Consider the following 25,882-nt stretch of genomic DNA (forward strand, 5'->3'; position numbering starts at 1 on the left):
TATATATATATATATATATATATATATATATATATATAAATCGATTTTTATTTATTTCGTGAATAAATATCAATGTATCACTTATAACATACGTCTTACTACTGCGAATGACCATATTTCACTACTTTGACCCTTTATATCTTGGGAAATATTGACTTTTAGGACTTGGTGCAATGATAACTTTTTATCAGCATGGCGAAAACTATAACATAGTGAAATTTCAGCCAATTTGACCGAAAACCATTTTCCATAGGTTTTGTGCGGGGTCCTTTCTTCTGAATCAGTGGGCGTCCTCTCGATCTTATTTCGTCGCTCTGACGATCAAATAAAACAGGACCAATGAATAAATAATTATTCTATTAATAAAGATACACAAAAGATTATTTATTGAATCTTAATTAATCTGAAACTCTTGCGAACTGCAAAATTTTTTAAACTTTGAGTCTTCCTTCTGGAAGTCTTTTTCTTGGAAGCAACATTGCTATTTGTGTGTAATATTTATTCTTATTTAATAAATAAATAAATAAATCTTTTATTTATTATTTATTTCATATTTAAGTTTTATTTACAAGTCTTATTTATTTCATGTATCTTATTCAATAAAATATTCAATAATTTATTCAATTTATCTTATTCAATAATCTTATTTAATAAATTATTCAATAATTTCATATTTATTTATCAGTTAATATTTAAATATAAAATGGCGATGTTACTTCCACGGGAGAAGACACAAAGTTTATAGAATTTTATGATTTTTTTGTAAAAACTTAAGATTCATTCTCCTGCTAGGAAAAGGGAGAGAAAGAAAGTGACATGAAATCGCTTTTAAAAATTTAGTTTCAAGACGTGTTGCCATACGAGACGCAGACTCGGAAAATCCCACGAACTCATTACAAACGAAAGAATCTCGAGATCTATTTGCTGTCGGATGAGAACGATTGAGCAGAAATGAGAGAAAACGAGAGAGCTATGATAACCGCTAGTCGTTACGGAATATTTCTTCGGAAGATGTACGTTGGAAACGCAGTTATCTTACGAGATATTTCCACGAGACTTGTGGACACGAAATAACTCTAAACAATCGTGCCTTTGCCCTTGAAACGAGACCCGTCTCGTTTTTACCGTACGCGACACCATTTACCGTATAGGTGTCGTACCAATATCGCCGTGATTCTCTGACTAATTCCCACATCAATTATCGCTTAGACACGACTTGTTTCGTCGTGTTCGGTTACCAGCTTGTATTTGTAGATCATTACAATGACAGAGTACTTGAAGTATATCATATTACGTAAATAATCGTTGATTAACCGTTTGGCAACGTAACAAGTCACGACAAACGAGGATGCGATAAACGCACTTGTTCTGCGTTCTGCAACTTTGAAGATGAAATACGAAATCCGGTCGAAATTGTCTATTTTACGGGCGCACACCGGCGCGTCCGTCCACCACCGGCATAAAGAGCATGAAGAGTCACATTTATCTTATAGCGCAAACAGTGTCTCTTTCATATAGTCGTGTACACATCTCACGCGTCACGTGGCACGTGCCTGGGGACTGGGAAGTCGTCAGCGTCGGAAGATCCTGTGGGCATTACGAAATCTTGTCACGACCGTGAATGCTAATGGATCCACACACTCGGCTGATTCGCCTTTCAACCGATGCTAGTAAATATACTCGTTACCGGGGCCATACACCGGTATTTCACGCAAAAGTCGAGCGGCTGGACGTTATCACGGCGGCCGTCTCGCGTTTCGTAACGTTCCATTCGAGCGAGGTAAATCGCGATCGACCGACCGACCACTGGTACTGTATATGCACAAGCGTGTAAACTCATTAAACTTTTATACAAATATAAGTATACATATATTGAAATTTATTCATTTCTCTCATGAATAAATAAGCAGTACGGTATTCAACGGCAGCGCGAAACATTTTAAAGCCTCAGCTACAGCATAATTCCACGAGCCTCATATGCATACATATTTTATGTGATATTATTTGAGAGACCATGTATAACATTGCTGAAAAATTACCTCATTAACCGAAAAAAGAAAATTATGATGATGAATACAAAGTGAAATTGCGCATTTAAATGATAAGCCACAGCTCGCGTTCTCTCGCTGAATATTTTATCGTCACACATATATTTCATTCCCACACTGTGTGAGAAATTTTCTGTTGAATTCAACATATTTCCACATCAGGTTCCAATTTATCTAATTTTTGTGTTAATTTCACACGACAAATACGTAAACAAATAACATAAATAACATATCGAAAATTAACGCACAAAATTGTTACAGTTGCATACTATCGTGTTACTTTGACATTTGGGAACGGTAAATTATGAACTCAAAACGCAAAATAGAATAACACTGCAATATGTCAGATTAGCACACGAATATGACGAATTTGACACGAAAATTTCCACACTGAGGGAAGCATTACTTTAAAATCAACAAATATTTTTTAATTGGGTGTCATTAACATATTTTTACTTAAATCTAAATTCTCTTTATTTAAATCAAATATTGTTTAAGTAAACAATATTTGGTTTAAATAAAGAGAATTTAGATTTATATAAATAAATATATTAATTTAGATTTATATAAATAAATATATTAATATATTAAACATAAATATATTATTTATATAAATAAATATATTAATATAAATATATTAAAGAAATATTTGTTGATTTTAAGGTAACTTTTTCCTCAGTGCACGGATCGATTTCAACATAAAATGTTTTCCTTTTTTCACCGTGCGTAAGTATCACGATTCGCGAATCACACATTTATTTCCGAAGCCTCCTTATACGCGGGATCTTGAACGCGCGTCTATATTGCAGCCCCAGCGGATAATCCACCGCTGACGGTGCAGCTCTTTTTGTGCGCTACGCCACTCTAGCGGTCACGTTGAGGAAGATCGATAAATGTCATTTGAAATCCGCGATCACTAGGTCATCCGGCATCTCTTCTTGCTCGTCCTTGGTACACGTTCTGCCTCGAGTGGCAGCGACCGCAGCTACCGGTGCAGTAAGAGAAGTCGCGGCCAACGAGCGACAGTTCTATATTCTGCTTCTTGACCTTGTCCCAGAGCGGGCCCCGCTGCCTCGAGCACGCGGAATAGGCCTCCGATAGACTGCTAATGTCGTTGAACTGTTATTTAAACACGACTTGGAAATTTCTGCATTAGCCACACGTGGATGGCGAGAGCAGCCGTTGGAGATACGACGATGATGTGAAACTGGGAGTCAAAGTACAGTAAATTAAGGACGTTCAAGGCATATAACAACGCTCGTCAATGTTGGAAGAATTATAATGCATTGAGAAGCAAATACTTGAAAATTTATTTGCGGGATATGTTTGTTTTACAGAAGTAAATTTTGTTTCTTTCTCAGAAACGAATCTTATATCCTACAAATAAATATTCTATTCATTTATTTATTCATTTATTCATTTATTTATTTATTTATTTATTATTTTTTTCAGTGTTTGACAGTGTTAAAATACGCGCCGAATAGATTTCTCGGTCTACATAACGTACGCAGTGAAACAATCTCCAACGGAGACAATCTACCCTGATTGCTAATTTCTAACATCAACATTAATTGACTCCCTTTATTTCCTCATGATTATGCATTATTAAAACGGAATCAAATAATACGTAATCATGGGATAATAGAGAAGAGTTAATTAATATCAAAAATTAGGAATCAAAATCGGTTTTTGATGTGGAAGATTGATTCATCGCGTACGCTATAAAAAACTTATTCAACGCATACGTTAGAACCGTCTAATATTATTATCTTTCAACCTTAATAAATATTCGCTCTAACATCAGCATTTGGCTTTCACTTGTCTTGAATATTCTTAGTTCAAAAATAGAAGTCTAACCTGAGATGAAGTCTGTGGTTGCGTACTTGGCTCGAATCTCATTCGTCGCTTCTGCGAAAGCTGACATGCAAAGGTCCGAGATGCATGCAAATGCGCGTGTATTCGACGGCAAGAGGAAACATCCGTTCGCAATATCCAATATCTGCCTGCTACATCTAGTTCCTCTATGTGTATCGCTCGCTATTCGAGAAAGTTATCAAAGACGCGCATCCGTCCACGCGGGACTTCTATACCCGCAACAGTTATGCAAGATGCGACGCGCTCAATAAAGTTGCGTACCCGAGAACTTCTATGCACTCGACGCCGAGCACTTTCAAGGAAGCTGCGGCGCATCGTGCTTTTGTATCGGGCGCGAACAATAGTTCGAAATAGGCAGAGCGTATAGCCCGAGCGCAACACGAACGTCAAAATAATCTCAGAAATAAATCGGAAAGAAGTTCCCCAAGTCTCTTCGGGTGCAGCCCTTCGTACGACGCTACGATGCGCTATTGTGCGAGGACGCGGAGAATATTCAGAGCATGCAACGTCGATAGATAGGGGAGATAGTCCCCTATAATGACAACGGGACAATCCCATCCGAGGATGATCGTGTCCTCGAGCGAACACTCGAAAGCGAGCGGCGGTGCATCGATGACCTGGAATGCGAAACCAGAATTCGGTTGACAAGTCGGCCCGGGGATAGCCTTTTTGTTCCTCGTGATACATCTTCGAGCGCGTTCGACGCACCTGTCGCGTTGCCGAGATGCCATCGTCGATCTCGGATCGTCACCGGCACGACGATAGAGTAGAAATCACGAGGGGGATTCTTATCCTTCGGACTCGCCGGGTGCAAGTGTTATTTTGAATTTACGCGGCTCTCACTCTGAACTTCTCGATCACTCCGAAACGCGCAAGTGATGCGAAACGACCTTTGACCAAACGTCGCGACATAATGAGGTCGAAATACCAATGCCCGAACATTGTCTGATCCTGGACATTCTTATTGTTTTGATCCTTAAATATGAACATTTAAACTTTTAAAATAAGAAAAATATATGCATCTTAAATGTACATATATATGTGTGCGTATATATAGGGTGGCCCAGAAGATCACCTTCATAATCTCTCGTGAGGACGTAGAGCGGATTGAGATGAACACAAAAGTCCATTTTGCGATATTTTTACAATAAATCTCAAGATATTAATTAACCCTTCGTATACACACTTATTTTTTCAACCTTCGCATACACACTGGGTGGTTGCTACCCATGACAATTTTCAAACAGTGGTATTTTTTTAAATATTTATGCTAAAATTTTGAAAAAATGCATGGAACTTTAATGTTTATAGAAAGTATTTACATACTTTTGGTATTAAAATTTAAGAAATTTAAGAAATTTTATATTTAAAAAAATTATTATATTTCGCGATTTAAAAAAAAAGTGAGTTTTTGCAAAAAATGTGTAACTTATAATTTATTTTCACTTTAGACGGCTGCCAGAAGCTAACTAATTAGCTTATTTTGCTAGTAGAATCAAAGTATAGTTAAGGCCCGAAACTACAATTAGATAGTGACAGTAGTTTCATTTATTACGATACTTAAGAGGTACAAAGCGCTGAATTTTAGTTATGGGTGATAACCATCTAATATGTATACGAAAGGTGAAAAAGATTAATGAATGATCACGCGCGATATGGTAGATGAACTGCAGTGGCGTCGTCTACCGTTGTATACTTACACATTAGGTCGAACCGAACAAAAAAGTCCTCTACCATTTTGCAAATGATCACATAGATTTTCAGATCTTAATTAAAGAAAATTTGTGCATTATGGTACACAATTTTGTAACAATTTTCTTTGATCATTCACCAATCTTTTTTAATTAATATCTTGACTATTATTGCGAATATCGCAAAATGGTATAGGACTTTTATGTTCATTTCAATCCGCTCTACATCCTCAAGAAGAAATTGTGAAAGTGATCTGGGACACCCTGTATATGTAAACATAACATATATGAATTTTCTTATATATCAATACTATGACCTTCTAGAAAACTGAGCTTTCCTCCTAAATCACCTTGTATGCGTATATTCTATATGTTAAAAGAATTCAGATATTCATATATAAAACCCAAAACAGTAAGAACGTTCAAAATTAGGAACGTGTCTGAGAATTGATAATTTTATCTTACTTGATGAAAATTCGACTGACTATGCAAATCGCCCTTTAATCCTCTCACTTTTATCATTCACATTTCATCGCTCCGAGGGCGTTTGAAGTGAATCAGCGCTGTGGGAATTTATAACACATACACACAGACACTCTCACACGCACGCACGCACACACGTGCGCGCACATTTAATATTCCATGAATTCTTCGTGAATAATAACGTTATGTAAATCGAAGTTACCCCAGAAGGTATCCTGAGGAATTATGACACTTACTATCGCGAGATCTTCGCACGTAACGTTTTACTGCTCATCCGTAGTTTCACTGAATACGAAAGAAAAGGAACACGATGGGCTACAGTATGTCTGTATGTACTTACGCATGTATGTATGTATGCGTCTCGTTTGTCTTTGGAAAGATTAATAAGAAAGGCGTGCGTCAGCAACGGGAAAGTGAACTAGAAAGGAGCACACACGCGGGCGCGAGTGCAGCAAACAATAGACAATAGACGCGACGAAAGAGCAAGCGTAGGTACTACGCGTGTTGCCGCGATAGAACTCTCTTGATAGAATTGTAAAATTTAGCAGTCTATATTGCAGTACCGCAGTAACTGCAGCAACAACAGCAGCAGCAGCCCACGTAGTAGAGTGGTGCGGCTGACTCGTTGGCGGGACTTGCGTGACTCTGCGAGATCCACCTTCTCCTTGAATGAAAAATGCTGCCCTGAGTAAAAACACCGGGGAACACCGATCGGTTTGCAGCGAAAAGAACACGTGCAATCGAGAGAATAGATAATAACGACGGCTGTGTGTGCGAGACGAGTTTTCACTCGGCGACTCTCATTAAATAACAACGTTCTTGTTTTCAGGGATCAGGATGCGGTGGATCGGTTACGTGGCCACGATTCTCTGGTGGTCGGGCATCGCCAGGTCTCTCAGCACGCTGAATCGAGGTCACAGTCAGTAATATTCCTTTTGGTGATTTAAACGCACGTTTCGGTATCCGCGGCATCTCTCTGTGGTGTCTTTCGGCCGCGGACGCCGTCTACCTTGCGCACCTTGCCGTCTTCCGCGTGTACTTTCGAGTGATCGCCGCAGCTGCCGTCGTTCTCTCCTCCTCCTCCTCCTCCTCCTTCTCCTCCTCTTCCTCCTCCTTCTTCTTCTTCTTCTTTCCCCCCGGGTTGTCTCGCTCTTCCTCCCTTTGCATCTTTCTCCTCGGCCGAAGGTTTCCCTTGAATGTGTAACGCTTAATTGGAAGGAGAACTCGGTCAAGGTGCAGTCGGTCGTGCACGAGCGTGAGAAAAGAAAAGCGAAAGAAGACGCTACTTTCTTTTTGTTTCGATGAATCCGACGAAGGGAGAGAAAAAAAAGAGAAAGAAAATTAAAGAGAGAGAGAGAGAGAGAGGGGGGGGGGGGAAACTTTATCCACTTTTAACCGCTCCCAGATAATTGGCGTACGCAATCGGGTGTGATCCTCGCCGACGCGGGTCTTAGACGCGGTGCGCGCTCGCGGCCGCAGAATACGAGCGCGTTGCAAATCAGGTCGTACATGCTCGCGATGACTCCGCAATCAGGATAATCGTCAACAAATTGGAATACAGCAGCATAACGTTAACGCGGCTTTCACGATCCGCGGTACTTCCCGCGACGAGATCCCGCATCTGCGTATCTGCACGTATCGAGAGCGGAGCGATTTCCGCGCTTTTCGAATAGACCAAGCAAACACGCGCGCTGTGCGATTCCCTTTTCTCTCTCTCTCTCTCTCACTCACTCACACATACACACACACACACACACACACACACACACACATACACACAAGCCAACGCGCTTGCCTTTATAACGTAACGCATCCGCGCTGTGCAAGCTGACACGATCGTGTTTCTAACGGAGAAAGCGACTCCGACGAAGCTGCCCATCGCACCACGATCGTAATTCACGTTAGCCCGTGTCTTACCATGACTCGGTTAATGACTCGGCCCAGGTCTACGTACTCCTCTTCCAGTAATTAAGTTTCATTTTTTTTACACGATCTCTCACGCGCACCTCGACAAGTAGTACACTTTCACCGAACTTGACGGCGAGATTAGACTTGGAGCGTAACGTCTATGACAGTGTAATTGTCGATCACAACGTGACCTATCGCTCCGTTGCCGTGCGACACGACGTCACGCGACGTTATCCTTTAGCACATCCATCAAACCTAATGTGTATAATCTCGCCGGCCGCAGCCGACGTTGCTTTCGTCTTTCGGCGAGAGGAAGAGAGCGCGCGAGAGAGAGAGAGAGAGAGAGAGAGAGAGAGAGAGAGAGAGAGAGAGAACGTGCGCAGAAACGTCAGTTTCCGAGCAATTAGAAGTCGTTAAATATGCTGAGACGGTAATTGATCGGCTCGCTTTCATCGCGCATCTCAAATAACGCATTTCCGCCGGCTTCTGAATTCTGACGCGAACCGAATGTACCTGAAATTAGAAATTAAAATCGGACAATTACATTTGACAGTAAATTCGCATGAAGCAAACATTCATTATTCATCAACTTTGAATCTCTAATATCAAGTAAATTCGGGACTCTTATTCCGAGCTTTCTTTTATCGATAAAAGAGTGTCTCGAAATCTACTTATAAAGATCAATCAGAAGGCTAAAAGCCACATTTAGAGGCACTTTCTTATGATAAAAGAGTTCAGAATAAAGCTTTGCGAGCATGTATTACACATACACTTACACTCTTTGCAGCCCCAGAGAGCACAAATTACTAAAAGATGTCTTGAAGGCGTCCAAAAGACGTCCTATCTTCTTTAGATTTCTTTTCGACGTCTCTAAAGGGACGTCTACATTGGAAGTAAATAGCAAGAAGTAAGCAGGAAGTAAGAGTAAGAAATTGACCAACCACAGTCGAATGTGAGAAGAATAATCAACTATGATTGGTCAATTTCTTATTCTTACTTCCTACTTCTTACTGCTTACTTCCAATATAGACGTCCCTTAAGACATCTTTCGATATTGCGCGCTGCCTGTGAACACAAAACGCTGAAAATAATTGACCTGGTCTGATGCAGGTTACAAAATCAGCCCAAAGCCCTGCAAAGTGCCCGGTTCTGAGGGTAAGGAAGGCACGTGCATGTTTGTGTGGGAGTGCATCAAGTCCGAGGGCACGCACGTGGGCGTGTGCGTGGATACTTTCATGTTCGGCAGTTGCTGCGTCCACAACACGACGGTAAACGCAATAAGCTCGTCGCAGCAGCATCCTCATCAACATCATACTCATCCTCACCATCATCAACAGCAACAACACGACAATCTGTCGAGTACGCATAGGCCAACCCTGCTCTCGGCCGGGAACGAGTCGACCAGACTGACGTCAACCTCCCTCTCGAGCTCTTCCTCGTGGATGGCGTCGAGCACGGCTAGACCGAGTCTCCATCATTTCTCAGAATCTCACAGTCCTGTCGAAGGCTCGACCAGGCCGATGAAACCGAACGGGCTCGCGCGACCCTTGCAGAAGAGGCCGCACGCCAAGCCGACGTCCGAGCACGACGTCGACAGATCGCAGACGCCCGCGATACCCGCCGCGTCTCCGTCCTCGTGGGGCGAAGAAAGACCGCAGGATAACAAGAGACCCGGTCATCCGCACCAAAAGATCAGGCCGGCAACGGCAAGCGAGAAGCCTTCGTCTAGCCCGAGTCAGCCGGGCTTCAAAGATAAGCTGGACGCTGCTCATAATATTTTAGCGGTACGTCTGCCGGCGAAGGAACACGCGTCGCCAGAGAACGAAGTCGCCGGATCGACCTCCAGCAAGCCGAGCAAGCCGAGCAAGCCGAGCAAGCCGAGCAAACCGAGCAATCAGAGGCCTTTTGAATCGAGACCAGATGATGGCAAGACTGAAGACGCCGATCTCTCCGTGCAGGAGACGATACACCGACCAAACGTTAACTCCGTCATGGAAAGTGTAAGGATGAAGATTGATTTCTTAATCGCGTCGCGTTTGACATGGAGCTTAGAAGTTTTCTTTAAATTCTGATAATGTGAAATTATATGTTGAGTAAATCGACGTTACTACAAATGTATGATGAACGTTGATATTAATTTATGTACGTAATCTTCCATGTAATGAATTATATTGACGTTACACTACATGTTGAGTAAATTAACGGAAAGCACTCTCTAATTTGTTACGTTCTAACGTATTAGCGAGAGATGCTGAAAGCGATATTCCACGAAAGAGTGTTTCTTCGAAACCACCGTGTTTCGTGTACGGCAAAGCGTAGCAGCGGATAACAACGGCTGTTATTTTCCGCGCATTGCGGGCGGTAAGCTTAATGGGATATCGATTTTCCGCCAGGAAACGGCGAAAGAGCCCCATCCGAGTTTGAATTTCATACACACCGAGCGACCGCACTGGGCGACCAAACCCGCGCAGTCGAAACCGACGACGGATTTCTCCAAGCCGTACTTCTCCATCAAAACGACCACTTACCGGCCAATCTCGATAAGTAGCCAAGCAGATCATCGGCCGAATTTCATCTCGAAGCCGAATACTTGGTCACTGTCCACAAAAACGTCCACGACGACTGCTAAGCCGACGTATATGAAGCAACCTTCCACTAGGTATGAGATTTGCTTTCGAGTCGCGTCATTTACTGCATATTTAAATTTTATTCTTTGAAATTTCCATCGCGTTTCGCGGACGTATACATTTCAATCTTATTTTTGTAATATGTATGTATAATTTGTTTTTCCATTTTTTACATGATCTTATCGTATACTCCGACATATACGTCTTTTTTCGGTATTACATTTTTTGTCATTGTATTATGGCGAAAAAAGAAATTAGCATCATTTTGTTAAGATTAAGTGTCGAGCACGTACACATAGAGAAGTATCACTCTACTGCGAAGAGAAGCGATTACTCAATTTCTTCTTTTGAAGTAATCTTTAACAGAGGATCTTTTCTCGATAACAGTCTTAAAGTATACTTATCAATTGAGAAAACAAAGAAAATTGAAAGACACTTATTATCACGTACTTAAGAGAAGAATTAATTTCCTTTGCAAGAATATTATCAAATTTCACTGAAGAAAAAGTTGGTTCTCGTTTCTGCATAATAAGCAAATCGAAATTTGTTTCAATTTGATATTGTTGATTGAAATGCTAAACTAGGATACAGAATCTACTTGGAATAAATTTGATAGCTATGATGAATTAGATTTTGCGGATGTATAAACTCATGAGACAAGTTACTTAAAACGAGTTATTTGAGTGTAGAGTTTGTGTCTTTCTGTGTGCGTCGTTACTCGGACTCAACTTAAAATTTGTCTTTCATTCTAGCGCAGCCGGATCCATACCACAAACCTCTCATTGGCAAGTGACCACAGAACCGGCGTTCGTCACGAAGCAAAAACCCTCATCGCTATCGTCATCATCGTTCTCATTGCCGTTTTCGTCGTCGTTATCGCCTTCGTCGCCTTCGTCGTTCTCCTCGTCCTCATCCTCATCTTCGCCGTCCACATCATCGTCATCCAAGCCGATAACCACGATTACTGCATCAGAGACCGTAAGAGTGCCACCTTCAGGTACGAGCTCTCATTTCTGGTCAAACAGCTGGACACCGCCTAGACCGTCCTTGAAACCGCATTGGACGGACAATCCTGGTCTTCTGCAGAACGGCCCTGAAAACTTCCCGCCACGACCGAGTTTCAAACCGACCGAATCGCTGCAAGTACGTTTACGTTTCCTTTCTTTATGTACAATATAAGCATATTATATAAGTCTACCAAAAATCTTTACCTCAGGAAAATGCTTCAATTTCACTAGTAATTGTAATGTAAAAGTAGCGATATGATCATAATTTTAAAACGTTACCTTCTGGGACTTTTGATAGATCTTAAACCCGGACATTAATATAAGGTTTTCTTGGTAAATTCAAAATTGCTTTGTAGGTAAAATTAATATCACTTAGATATATTTATATATATCAAAATATATCTAACTATTCGATATATATATATATATATATATATATATATATATATATATATATATATCAAAATATATCAAACTCACCATCTTAGCTAATGTTTGAGTAGTATTAACGTGCTGCTCTCCGATGGAGAACTTTGCTACTATATTCCCATGCAAAGCAGGGGAAAATGTAATTTACTGAGATATTATAGTAGCAATTTAGTTATAATAACATTGACTTTGTGTGTGTGGGTTTGTCGCATTAACATGTTTCTGCCCCTGTTTCAGAGCACCGAGTACCAGAAACCTCTGGGCTCGGCGCACTACATAACGACGTCCCACTTGGAGACTTCAACTAGGCCGCGGCCCACGAAGAAAACCACAACGCTCAGCACAACGTCGTCCACATTGATGTCCTCGACCACCACCACCACCACCACCAGCAGCAGCAGCAGTAGCACGGCCAGCCCGATGACCGCGATGGCAACAATGACGACTACGAGTAGCACGACAAGCGCAAGTACCGCGAGTGTCACCACCACGACGCAGGGACCGTCGACCACCGGCGCCGAAGTAGCGGCGAGCGAGAAAACAGGTTCGGTGATGACGGTCGCAGCCGCCGACGAGAGTAAGGGCATGCAATGCGGCGTGCCGCCGTTATTTCCTCGGCCGGAAACGAGGATTGTCGGCGGTAAGGACGCGCCGTTCGGCCGGTGGCCTTGGCAGGTGTCTGTGCGCCGGACCTCCTTCTTTGGCTTCTCAAGCACCCATCGGTGCGGCGGCGCGGTGCTCAACGAGAATTGGATCGCCACGGCGGGCCATTGCGTCGACGAGTGAGTTGCTGCTGCATCTCGAGTCTTTTGTCCGCGGAGCCGATATACCGTTAACATTGTCTTCCTTTTTTCGCGCCAGTTTGCTGACGTCGCAAATCCGAATACGAGTCGGCGAGTACGACTTCTCGTCGGTGCAGGAGCGGCTGCCCTACGTGGAACGCGGCATCGCCAAGAAGGTCGTGCACCCGAAGTACAACTTCTTCACGTACGAGTACGACTTGGCGTTGGTGCGACTCGAGAGTTCCTTGACCTTCGCCGCGCACATCTCGCCCATCTGCCTGCCGGCCACGGACGATCTCCTGATCGGGGAGAACGCGACGGTTACCGGCTGGGGAAGGTTGAGCGAGGGCGGCACACTGCCCTCGGTGTTGCAGGAGGTAATTATAGCTTGGCTCTCTTGTTGAGTCGCCCACGCTCGACATTTGTACGACCACTGCTCTGGCTTTCCAGGTCTCCGTGCCGATAGTGAGTAACGACAGGTGCAAGTCGATGTTCTTGAGGGCCGGCAGACATGAGTTCATACCGGACATCTTCCTCTGTGCCGGTTATGAGACTGGCGGACAAGACTCCTGCCAGGTATGTACAAATGATCACTCACAATGGGAGAAGAAAAATGATTTATCTAACTAAAACGATAGTTATTTCTGATCCCAACCATATCTTTTCTAGCAAAATGGTAGATTATTATTGGTAATAGGTTTCTTTATCATAATTTATAGTAATTCTCCATGTGATTATAATTGCAGACACCAGCAATTTTATTCTTAATGCACACTCTCGTTACATTACAATAAACATTGTAGTAAGCAAATTAACATTATAGAATTTTATTTTAAGAAATGTTTTTCTTTACCATAATTTATAGTAATTATTTCTCTATGTATAATTATAGTTACAGATATTTTTTCTCTTTTCTGTATGCTCGTTCTTTGACATGGCAGAGACTATCTCTATTCCAATATTTTTCAGGGCGATTCCGGAGGTCCTCTTCAAGTTCGCGGGAAGGACGGCAGATACTTCCTCGCTGGTATCATATCCTGGGGCATTGGATGCGCGGAGGCCAACTTGCCCGGCGTTTGTACACGGATCTCTAAGTTCGTGCCGTGGATTTTGAAGAACGTCACCTGATCTGCTTTACGGAAGCGGCGGATCGAACGCGAGGACCGTAAAACAGCGGGAAAATCCGGCGAAGTTTTTTCGCGTGCAAGTAAGCGATTCGTAATGTGTTGTGAACTGCGCGATGTCAAAGGGCGCCATCCTACTTCCTGGTCGCAAATGTCTTGTCTCTGTTATCATTTGCATTTATTTATTTGCATCTACACTGCCGCTCACGAAATAACAATGTGGTTACACAGAGAGAAAGATATATATATATATATATATATATATATATATATATATATATATATATATATATATATTCCGCACTGGAAGGAAAGTTGAGACCTCGTCATCTATCATCGTCGAATTATCAAATATGTTCTAGCGACGTATGCGAAATCCCGTGCATTGTAACAGCACACACTGAACTGTATTTATATATAAATCTAAGTAAGGAAATAATATATTTGCTAGACTAAGGATAGTTAGATAACCGAGGGAAGTCTGAGTTGTAATAAAGAGACCGAAGGAGTTAGACCGATAGACTAAAGGGTACGTCGTTACCATTGATGTCACTTTGCTCCGAACATGAACGTTACGACACACAAAACTTTCGAGCACATCAATAGTAAATCTACTGCAAAGTTTATGAAAACAATTTTCAAGTCAAGCAGCGTAAGCTCTGCGGGCTCGAGGAGTTTAACTCCTCCAATAGTCAACTTGACATACTGAAGAAGAATTGTTGAAAAAACTGAAGAAACCGAAGAGAATCACAAAGAATATGGTATGTTTGAATTTTTATAATTACCATAATTTCATAATTTCCGTAATTTTTGCAGCAAACATACGATGAACACCTTTGTTATATCAATTGGGAGAGTGCATAAAAGTTCTTGCCCTTTTCACTCTACAGCGTGGAATAACTCGGAACGTTCTTCCATATGCTCAATCCTGCACACATTTCAGGTTACACACTGCCTCTCTTTCTTATCTTTATACTTCTTTATTTACAGATAGGAATTTTGTACAGAGCACAACGTTATAATTGCGTATGTTTGATAATAGTTGCGTGCGAGCTAGGAGAGGAGAGAGGAGTCTACATTATAAAGTATAAAACTATTTATAAGTATCGCCAAATAAACGAGTGTTTATTTAAACCTTAAGTACCTTAGATACATCCTTATAATATTCTCGAATTAAGCGGGTCGTCCACTCGACCGGCGATCAGACTCACCGAAGTCTCGGTATCGACGATGAAGTAAAGGAAAGGATGCATAGCCGTGAAAGGCACAGGCCCGGCTCTCTCGAACAGACCGTTACCTGAAAGGATTCATGTCGATCTTGTAAAATTGCCTGACTACTTCTATTACGAATGATCTTGAATTTGTTTTTTTTTTCTTTTTTTTTTTTAGTAATACGTGTGGTTTGTTCAAAAGGTATGTTATATTTTGCACGAAGGCAGATATTGAATAGTTAATCATACATGCGTTATGGACTAGTATCGGCGCGTTTACAGTGAACCCAGATTCTCTGTGAGGAAATCTCATTACAGAGAATCTCCCGTTGAATGCAGAAAAGATGTTTCATTGCAAGTATCTTTGCTTGTATAAGTACCATCCCTTCAACCGTGCATAACACAAAGTCTATTTCTCATGCAGCTCTACACAATGCGAAGGAATTGGGAAAAAATTTTTAAAGCAGAATACAAAACATTATCCAAGAGGTATGAATACAATTAATATGATTAGATTAATTGACGAAGAAAAAAAATTGGAAATTTCAAAGCGACTGACTAATAGAATCCATTTGTTAGCTTTTAGATTCTGAGATCTTCGGTTCATTAACTCTTAGACAAATCGGCACACTCTTCCTTTCACCGAGTTGACAAAAGTTCTTGTTCAAGAATGAATGCCGAATGAAATTCGGTATTATTATGACGGTAAGTTTAGTAGAGAAGAGAAGCGACAGTACAATAAAAAGGATATTCAATTTTTTTAAATGGTCTTCGTTAGTGATATCGCTATTCGCTTTTCTAATTACATGTAAAATGAATAATTTTGCCATAGTTTTAAAATATTGACACATACACTGTCTTTTAAAATCTATCAATGCTATTATCGTCTTTTTTTATACTAATATATTAATTACGCCGTAGCCACGGAGATTTTACAGTTATTAATTGAAGAAGATTAGTGCATTAGCGCGCGCGCAATCATCCACCAATCTTCTTTAATTAATAAATAAAAAATCTACGTGGCTATCTGCAAAATGGTAGAGAACTCTTTTGCTCACACTGAGAGAAAAATGTTTGGTATTTGTAACTATAATTATATAGAAAAATAAGTACTATAATTATAATTATGGTCAAGACAACCATTTTTTAATCAATTGTACTACAATTTTAGTGGTAATAATCTTATATGCATGTTACTACTTTTTATCTTCGTGTTAGAATAACCAGAAAATATAGTTGAGGCCCAATTTGACGTATATATTTTTTGGTTGTTACAACATGAAGATAGTAGTAGTAACATACATATAAGATTATTATCACTAAAATTATAGTACAATTGATTAAAAAATGGTTATCTTGATCATAATTTTTAGTAATTATTTCTCTATATGCTTATAGTTGTAAATACTAAATATTTTTCTTTCAGTGCAGTTTAACCCAATCTATACGGAGAAAAATAATTTTGCTCTTTTAACAAAATCATCGTTGCTACTGCATATTTGTAGTGACATCAAAAAAATTTAGTTGACGTAACTAATTTTACAAATTATTCGTTATTAGAGCAGAAGTAATTTCGTTGTCAGGATAGAAAAAATTTGTTGAGTGCATTTATCCTAAAAATCATGTTAATATTGATGAAAAATAATGATTCTTAGCAAATTTATTTGCTGTCGGAGCAAAACTGCAACTGCTTATATAAATTCATCATGGTTTTTATAGCAAAATAATTGGTAGATTCAGCAAATTATATCTAGCAAATAGTGATTAGTACTCTTGGTAAATCTTTTTGCTGTCCATATAATAGCGAAAAGATTTTGCTAGACCAGCAGAAAATTCGCTGGACCAGCAAATTATTTTTCTCCGTGCACGAGGTATGAAACACTTCGCGTCTGACAAAATGATTTCGTATGCAAATCAAAGTCCAGTAATTCTTTTAATATCTCACCGAATTACATTCTTCTTTATTCGAGAGAAGGGCATTTTTAACATGACCTAAAAAATGATGAAAAGAAAAATTTCTCAGAAAACGTTTGTAACGCCACAACGATTCAGGAATCCTCGGTGAGTGTAAAAAGAGATGGCGCAAGGTCTTTTTATTGACTTCCTTTGCGGACTCGAGCAGGATATCAGCAATTAAATTCACTGAACTGAACAACAATACTGAGAATGTTCCCGACGATAATCGATAGTCTTGCTCAGTGGCGAGAAAACAGATTTTGCACAGCTACAAACTCACGGCTCGAACTCACGTACGTTGTACGGTACATTTGCATATCCTGACCTGATAATCAGACGCGTCGAATTTCCCAACGATCTATCCTATACGGAGAAAAATAATTTTATTCTTTTAGCAAAATCGTCGTTGCTACCACATATTCGTAGTGACAACAAAAAAATTTAGTTGACGTAACTAATTTTACAAATTATTCGTTATCAGAGCAGAAGTAGTTTCGTTGCCAGGATAAAAAAATTTATTGAGTGTATTTGTCCTAAGAATCGCGTTAATTTGCTATCGATGCAAAATAATGTAGCAAATTTATTTGCTATCGGAGCGAAACTGCAACTGCTTATATAAATCCATCATGGTTCTTACAGCAAAATAATTTGTAGATTTAGCAAATTATATCCAGCAAATAGTGATTAGATACTCTTAGCAAGTCTTTTTGCTATCCATATAATAACGAAAAGATTTTGTTATAATAACGAAAAGACCAGCAGAAAATTTGCTGGGCCAGCAAATTATTTTTTTCCGTGTACAAATCCTACACGGAAAAAGGGTTTGATTGAATTAATCAAATATCTGGTCGAATATGAACGATCTAGATATTCCGATTGAAGTAACCCGATTCTGTTTAAGTCAACCAAAAATCTTATTAACTTAAACAGAATTCGGGTTACTTCAATCGGAATTTCTGGATCGTTCATATTCGACTAGATATTTAGTTAATTTAACTAAACCTTTTTTCCGTGTACGAATTTACTCTACAAACAGGATTTTTATCTTTCACAAAAAAATGTACTTTCAAAAAAAATATTTTTATGACCGAATTGTCACTTCTTTTTTTCTCGAAGCGCGTGCTGAGGAGCTCCAATAATTCGTGTAATTTCGCAAGTCCTTTAAAGGACATTTAATGCCCGGCACAGATATCGTGACAGACGATTAGCTTATTTGACGACCGCGTGTCTTCAGCAATGTCTTAATTGTAAATAAGAAATCGGAAGTGTTTTCGTGTAATTGCGGGGACGCGCAACGACGGCTTCGACGGCGCTCCGAAGCGCGGAAACGGACGCTTGCGTTACTGTCGTTGACGACGACGACGTTAAGTAATAACGATTTAGCGGAACGTGAGGAGGAGGACGGCGGTGGATACCGGGCGATAGCGGAAAAGAGAGAAAAGGAAAACAGGAACGGGCCAAGTACGCGCCAGTAGTAATGGCCAGCCATCGTCGGACACGCGTTCACGACGCGTAGAGGAACGGTTTACAAATAATGCGCACATTTCTGGAGAGCACTCGAGCCGTGCGCGTCACATCGCAATTTCACTCGCTAATGCCGGATATTGCGTCAACGTAATTATTTCTTCGAACATTATCTCCGACGCGACTTGACAGACGAGGCGTCGCTCCGCTTTTCCGCTTGTTTCCTCTCCCGCGAATCAGTCGTCTGTGTATGTATGCGTACGTATGTGTGTTTAGTCTCGTTAATACCCGATTATTTGAACACCCGGCACGTATCCAGATTCCAAGGGTAATTTCAGACGCTACCTAAACTCTTCAACTAGATTGACAGACGGATACTCAGAGACCCAAGTCTGTACTCAACGACAGTACCATACCTACTTTATTTGCAAGCAGGAGGAAGCAATTTATAAACAGCAAGAAGCGAGGAAAAATATACAACTTAAGTGCGAAAAAGTCACGTGAATGCTAAGAATTACGGACATGTAGCGCTGTAGAATTATACTAATTGCGCTTTTAAGTTGAGGATGTACATATTAAGGCGCGATGGATGCAGTCGCATGAGTGGAAACGATTACCGTTAGGGGTAATTGAAAAGAGGAGTGCGATAGTGCATTAAAAGCATAATAGAGTAAAAGAACCTGCAGATCGATATCGATAATAGTCCCTTCGAGGTGGAACGATCGAGGGGGATTCGACATTAGACGACTCACGAGAATGGGTTCGGTCGGGTTTCATATAATTCCTTATATTGACCCCTATACTCTGTTGCACATCCCTGGCGTATACGCCGAGATCAGCTGTCATGGGTGATAAATCGGCCACCCTCGGCTCGAACACGTCCAAGATTCCCAACTGTGAAAGAAGCAAGATGAATGTGATCGCGTGGATCTTGACAAATATTGACGTAAATATGGGAATAACTCATGTATCCCTCTCTTCTGATATTTCTCTCTCAATTTCAATATTTCTTAACTTGCGAAATATTAGGAAGTATCCTTTCCGCAAATAAATATCTCTCTTAGAAAAATATTTTAATAATAATAGATAAATTAAGGTATTGTATGTATACTGAAAGAAAAATACCTAAAAACTCACTTGGGGGATATAAAGTTTATTATTGTGAAACAAAATTTATTTCCAAAAATAAACTTTATATCCCGCAAATAAATCTTTAAATACATATTTTCCTCCCAGTGTACACACAATATCTTAATTTGTCCATTATTTTTAAAATATCTTACTAAGATTTATTTAAAATTTTAATTGAAAATTTATTTGTGGAAAATTTACTTGCGAAGTTTATTCACAAAAGGAAAATTTGTGTTTTACAGAAATAAACTATATTCCGCAAATAAATTACTCAAAAATTTTTTGTGGGATATAAAGTTAATTTACAGAAATAAACTTTGTCTTACAGGAATAAATTTTACATCCTACAAATAAATTTTCAAATATTTCATTTCAGCGTTAGTTTACATTTTTGTTTGAATGGCATTTAAACAAAATTATAAGTGTCCGAATTTTTATGAACTCGTAACAAGTTATTTGCTTCGAGTTCGCTGGAGTAGAAATAAGGAAATGAAAAATTACAGAAGCTACACAGGCTACTGCGCGCGATTCGTCGTTCGTGACGTGTCCAATGTTTGTAACATGACATTGGCAGAGTACGTTGGCTTATACTCACCCTCTGTAAAAATGACGTAAGTGTGACAAAACCGCGCAACATGAACGAAGGTATGGTGGCCCTGACCCAAGTAGGTTGTAATCGCTTCCTCAACGATCTCAACGACTTCCCGCTGAGATCTCTCGCCAGACGATGCGTGTCCGTTCTATCCGTTGGCATGAGGAGTATGATATTGTATCGCGGATCCTCAAATATTAAGAGAATAATAGAGATTTTTGTGTGACGATCATATCGCTGCAATTCGTATTTCTTATTTAACTTTTAAAGCGACTGACTGCAGTAGAGTTGCTTTCGGAGGTACTCAGATACCTCGTAACTTAAAAAAGATTTCTTTCTCCAATTTAAGAAAATTAAGGCCCCCCGCATTGTCTATCTCTTTTTTTCTGACGTCAGAAGCGAGAAAATGCATGCTAAAAATACGTTAAAATAAAAATATATATCCATAAAGTAACACTTGCAATCGATTAAACAAACCTGTAAGATATTCCGTGCACTCTCCTCTTGCTCTAACAATCAATAATTTGTCGTAAATTAACGTGACATACAATTCATTTTCTTAATCTATTTCTTCGTCTATTTTTATTCAGATTAATTTACAATAAATTATTGATTGTTAAAGCAAGAGGAGAGTGCACGGAATATCTTACAGATTTGTTTAATCGATTGCAAGTGTTACTTTATGGATATATATTTTTATTTCAATATATTTCGCAGGAATTTTTAGCATACATTTCTCGCTTCTAACGTCATTAAAAAGAGATAGGCAATGCGAGGGGCCAGGAACTTTAATTTAGGAAAATTTGAACATTGAATTTAAGGCAAATTGCTCCAAGTTCCGAAAAACGTGGCGCACTGGACCATTCGTTTAGACTTACGTCCAAGGGAAACTCGAGCGCGACAGCGTGCAACGACGGGAAGTACGCGAAAGGCAGCACGGCGATATATCTGGAGCCTGAGACCGAATAAATGTCGCAACCGTTCACCAAAAACGCTATTTCCGATGTAGAATCTTCAGAGGATTCTCTCGGACTCATCGTGCTATACGACTTCCAAATGTCTAAATCCTGCATCCAGATGCCTTCGTCTGAAAGACAGCAATTCGAGTTCCATCGATCCAGTCGTTTTATAAAAACATTTTTTTAACATAATTATTGTACAAACGGCACTCTCCAAATTTTTCAAATTTTTTTTCATTGATGGAATATTTCAATCGTGTTAGAATACATGAAAGAAACAGGTTGGTTAACATGAATTTGGTTGTAACGAGTAAACCAACGTGTTTTGGTCGTAGGAAATGGAATTCCGGATTCTATGGAACTAAATTTAGATTATAAGAACCACAGAAATTCAGTATCTTTCAGCCGCAGCGCGTTGATTCGTTTTAAAACCAAACTTCGTGTTAATAGCACCGAATCTTTCTTTCCGTGTACAATTAAATATTAGGATACACTGAAAAGAAAACATTTGAAAATTAATTCATAGGAAGTTTATTCGCAGAAATAAACTCTACATCCCATAAATAAATTTTCAAATATTTCTTCTCAATGTACACTGAGGAAACACACTTGAAAATTTCTTTCACATAAAGCTTCTCTCTCTCTCTCTCTCTCTCTCTCTCTCTCTCTCTCTCTCTCTCTGTGAAATAAAGTTTATTTCTGTGATAAAAAGTTTATCTCTGTAAATGTGAACTTTATATCTCACAAATAAATTTTCAAGTACATTTTTCTCAGTGTACTTTTCATAAGAATGTCCGTCCTGTACATATTCGCGGTTCGATTCGTAGCACCTGCGACACATATATCGGAGAGAGATACTCGATAAATGAATGTACCTGGATAACTGGAAAAATACCCGCGCGGGCTCCTCGTTCTACGTTTGCGAAGTTCCGCCGGTTCATTGCTCGTCGACTCGTCTTTAACGGTGTTGTCGTTCGTTACATCCCTCATCTCCGATTCTAATTCGGTCCGAATCGATTTCTTCTTCCGACTCATCGCGATGGTATTTTCGTCCACGACGAGAGACGCGACTGTCTGATTATCAATTGCCGCGGCAGCCGCAATCGTGAAGTTATTCGAGTTTCCGGCGAGGTCGTCCGAAGTCCCGTTCGCCGCTGGGACAGGTGATATCACTGTTGTCGTTTCTGGTCCTGCGGGGCTAACCGGTGCCAAAGTCCCATCGGTCATCGACGCCGTCGTAAGATCGATCGTGATACCCGTTCCCGAGGTTTCCCCGAGCGGAATGCCCGGCGTCATTGACGGCTCGGTATTCCGCTGCGGGACAATGCTGTTATCCATCATCGTCCCGCTGGCGGGATTCGGGATAGTCGCTGGAGTTATCGGTGTCACGGGAGCTGGAGAATTCGAGATAGCGGTATTCGAAATTTCGCCGGTAACGGTGTTGACGACAATCGTACTGGCAGCTGCCGTCGTTTCGGTACTCGTCTCCACGGCCGACGAATTCGGGCTCGTCGCGTTCGTCACGACCGGCATCTCCGTGTTCGCGGCAAACGTAGAAGGAACTTCGGTATCAGACCCCGTCAGTATCGTCGTACCCACGCCGGTCGGTACTCGAATACTCGTGTTAGGAACCGCCGGCGTGTTTGTACTCGTATCTCCCACGTTTGACTCCGTGGTAGCCTCGTTCGTCGCGGTATCGCCGGCGGCTGTTGGCATTTGGGGATTCTGATTGCCGGCGACCACGATCATGCTCGCCGTGCTCGAACTAGTCTGGCTGTCCATCGGCGTCGTAGCCATGCTCGGTGGTTGGCCCGCGACGTTTTCCACACCAGTGGACGGAGCTGGCTGAGCGCTTTCGCCGGAGGTGACGGTAGTTAGGGAACTCGCGGGCAGCGCCGGAGTGTTTTGAGGAACTGGCCCGGAAGTGCTAGCCGGAGCTGATGTTGTTGGTACATCGGCAGCCATGGGTGTCGTGACAGTTTGCTGAGTGGCGGCCGCTGCTGCGGTCGACGGCGCGATCGTCGTTTCAGCGGCCGTAGAGAAGAGCGTAGTGGCGTTCGTAGTTAACATCGCCGTGTCGGTCGCACTCCCGGTGCTCGTCGTCTCGACCGGGAGTGAAGTCAAGTCGACCGTGGAAGTCGGGAGCTCGGTCGTAGCCGACGTGTCCTCCACGCTAACGGTAACGTTCGCCTCTTGCTCGATGCTCGACAGATCGAAGCCGTAAAACCTCAGAATGTCCTCGTACTCGGGCCGGAGTCTGGTGTTCTCTCGGCTCAGCGTCAGCCCACCCAGAAATCCGTCGGCGTTCAGGTAGCTCTTCAAATTAACGTCGAGATGTGAATGCAACAACTAATTGCTCGTAATGCTCTCTATATCCTGAGTGAAATCTACAGCAGTTGCGGATTTTAGGAGACCAGATCGTTCAGGATTTCTCAATCGCTGTTTGAACTTGGATTTCAGTTTGTACTCTATCCTGACAATGTTTAATATGTCTAAACAGAATTCAAACTTGAATCCAAGTCGAAGCTACTATTGGAAAATCTACTTTCTACAATCGCTGTTTGAACTTGGATTTCAGTTTGTACTCTATCCTGACAATGTTTAATATGTCTAAACAGAATTCAAACTTGAATCCAAGTCGAAGCTACTATTGGAAAATCTACTTTCTACAATCGCTGTTTGAACTTGGATTTCAGTTTGTACTCTATCCTGACAATGTTTAATATGTCTAAACAGAGTTCAAACTTGAATCCAAGTCGAAGCTACTATTGGAAAATCGGCTCTAAGTCACGCAAACGTGAGTAAAGTTAAATTCGTATAAGAAAAACGATGCTTCTTGAAGAATAAAACGCGATAAAGACGCCTTTAGTCTTGAAGACGTGTGAAGACCAAGGGTGTCTCCCGTATGTCTCCGACAGACTTTGGACATTCTCGTTATTCGGGATCTTACTCTCAATCGTCGATGAATATCCCTGAAGCCGATCCTGGTGACGTCCCGGTTGGCTGGTAATCCCACGGCGTCGACGATCTGTTGGCTGCCTCTGCCAGCGGATCCTTCGTAGAGCGCAGCCAACACGAAAGCAACCCCCGTGGGCGAGAACGCCACGTTCCCATGATTCGAATACTGCTGGAGAATCTTCACCCCAAGATCGTTGATGACGTCGGTGATCACGTCGACTGGGCGCTTCGTGTCCCCGCGATACCAAGTATCGTACGTGTAAGCGAACGTGGACGATACTGCTGCAACATCGACAAAAATTCAGCATCTACAAAGATTAGCATCGGCGACAACTCCGAATCTACCGTACACGCGAATTTCAATTCGTTAACGAATCGTTCGCTCGCCAATCGAATGAGCTTCAACGAATCCTCTTTGCCTTCAACGTGACCTTGTTTCTTTTTTAATCCAACATGATAAAATTCCTTTTTAATCCCCTGCAGTCCCTGATGAACCAGTATTAATGAGAAGACGGTACTTCCTACTAATCTATTCGCTCCATCTTGGTACTCTTTTACTTCAGAAACATAGAGATGCGACGTGAAATGTTTCTCTCGACAGAGAGGAAGGCGTTTGATTTTCAAACTGGTCAAGCCTAACTTGGCCGACCACCTGATCGGACCGATCCACGCTAAACACCGCGGTATGTCGCAAAGTAATCAAAACGGCCTTACGTACGCTGCAATATTACGATCCAGTGTAACGGCTTTCCCATCGTTTCCGGTCGCTGCTTCCTCGCTGTCCGATCGTTGCGCCGAGCCGGAGTCCGGGACGCGATCTAGCCGGTTCTATTAGGATTAGCCTTAGTCGTTCGCGCTCTACGTCGGAACTGGCTCACGTCGGAACGCGCGGGTCAGGTACGCTAGGCCGCCAGCTCGCCGCCGAGGTTTGATTAAGACCCGCTCGAGGCCCGTCCGAGGCGCGCTGTGGGCCCGCTGGAGGTCCGCTCGAAGCCCGCCGATTACTATCGCAACTTCTTAAGTGCTAAGGTCGTAATCCCCGTTAAATCGCGCACGTAGCTTCCCTCCCCGCCGCCAGTCAATTCCTCTCTTCCTCTGTGTATTTTTACATAATTCCATTCTCGCGCCGAGAGCGAAAACGTTACTGTCGTGTTCTCGTAATTACGTTTTCGGTATTCGCGCGAGGCGCGAATTTCCAAATGCCAAATCGTTATAACCCTTGCGCCTTGGGTGTGCCATTTAACGTTAACCTTCCAGCCGTGCTCTGAATCTTTTTTCACCAAGAGCAGTTCCAAAGTTCACACAGTGAATTTTTGTAATATTCTAAATACAAATGTGATACTTCGCGATTTTTCGGAGTTATTTTTCAAAAAAGTCAGTACATATTGTACTAAATTACTTTATATAATGCTGAAATAAAAGATATAAAAACATATATGTCAGTTAAATAGTGAGTTCTCACCATTGGGTCTATTTAGACTCTGAACATGATCAAAGTATACCCGAAACGAACACGGCTAGAAGGTTAAAAGAGATAAAAAGAGAACAGGTGGGCCAGATGATGAGTTTCAGTGAATAGTCACCCTTTAATTTTATAACTGTAATAATTATAAATTTAGTAGCGTTGCTTGAGTTTC

General features: G+C 41.3%; 2 protein-coding genes across 5 annotated transcripts in view; one reads left to right on the forward strand and one right to left on the reverse strand.

Annotated features, from left to right (window-relative positions):
• The window catches only part of LOC116841641 (serine proteinase stubble-like), a 47,392-nt gene extending 32,278 nt beyond the window's left edge, over nt 1–15,114 (forward strand). For 2 of the 3 annotated variants that reach the window (XM_032809840.1, XM_032809841.1), the window contains 8 exons: nt 6,927–7,016; nt 9,116–10,005; nt 10,399–10,664; nt 11,385–11,775; nt 12,306–12,850; nt 12,930–13,227; nt 13,301–13,426; nt 13,820–15,114. In XM_032809840.1, the coding sequence (XP_032665731.1) occupies nt 6,935–7,016; nt 9,116–10,005; nt 10,399–10,664; nt 11,385–11,775; nt 12,306–12,850; nt 12,930–13,227; nt 13,301–13,426; nt 13,820–13,978 (2,757 nt within the window). In that variant the 5' untranslated portion in view covers nt 6,927–6,934 and the 3' untranslated portion in view covers nt 13,979–15,114. The remainder of the gene's footprint in view (nt 1–6,926; nt 7,017–9,115; nt 10,006–10,398; nt 10,665–11,384; nt 11,776–12,305; nt 12,851–12,929; nt 13,228–13,300; nt 13,427–13,819) is intronic. The other variant, XM_032809843.1, reaches the window with a different exon arrangement.
• LOC116841642 (mucin-5AC) lies at nt 15,071–25,254 on the reverse strand. Of its 2 annotated transcripts, none has more exons than XM_032809844.1 (7): nt 24,964–25,254; nt 24,238–24,524; nt 22,163–23,603; nt 21,207–21,415; nt 20,332–20,517; nt 19,286–19,499; nt 15,071–15,271 (listed from the first exon to the last, which is right to left on the reverse strand). In XM_032809844.1, exons 1-7 carry the CDS (start codon nt 24,998–25,000, stop codon nt 15,132–15,134), a joined length of 2,514 nt encoding a protein of 837 aa, XP_032665735.1. In that variant the 5' UTR covers nt 25,001–25,254; the 3' UTR covers nt 15,071–15,131. The 2 variants fall into 2 exon arrangements, with proteins under 2 accessions (XP_032665735.1, XP_032665736.1); XM_032809845.1 differs by having other exon boundaries at nt 19,358–19,499; nt 24,964–25,252.
• Between the last annotated feature and the right edge of the window lie 628 nt (nt 25,255–25,882).

The sequence above is a fragment of the Odontomachus brunneus genome, unplaced genomic scaffold (assembly GCF_010583005.1).
Source record: "Odontomachus brunneus isolate Ranch 3 - 2012 unplaced genomic scaffold, Obru_v1 Obru_scaffold_017, whole genome shotgun sequence".
Taxonomy (NCBI): domain Eukaryota; kingdom Metazoa; phylum Arthropoda; class Insecta; order Hymenoptera; family Formicidae; genus Odontomachus; species Odontomachus brunneus.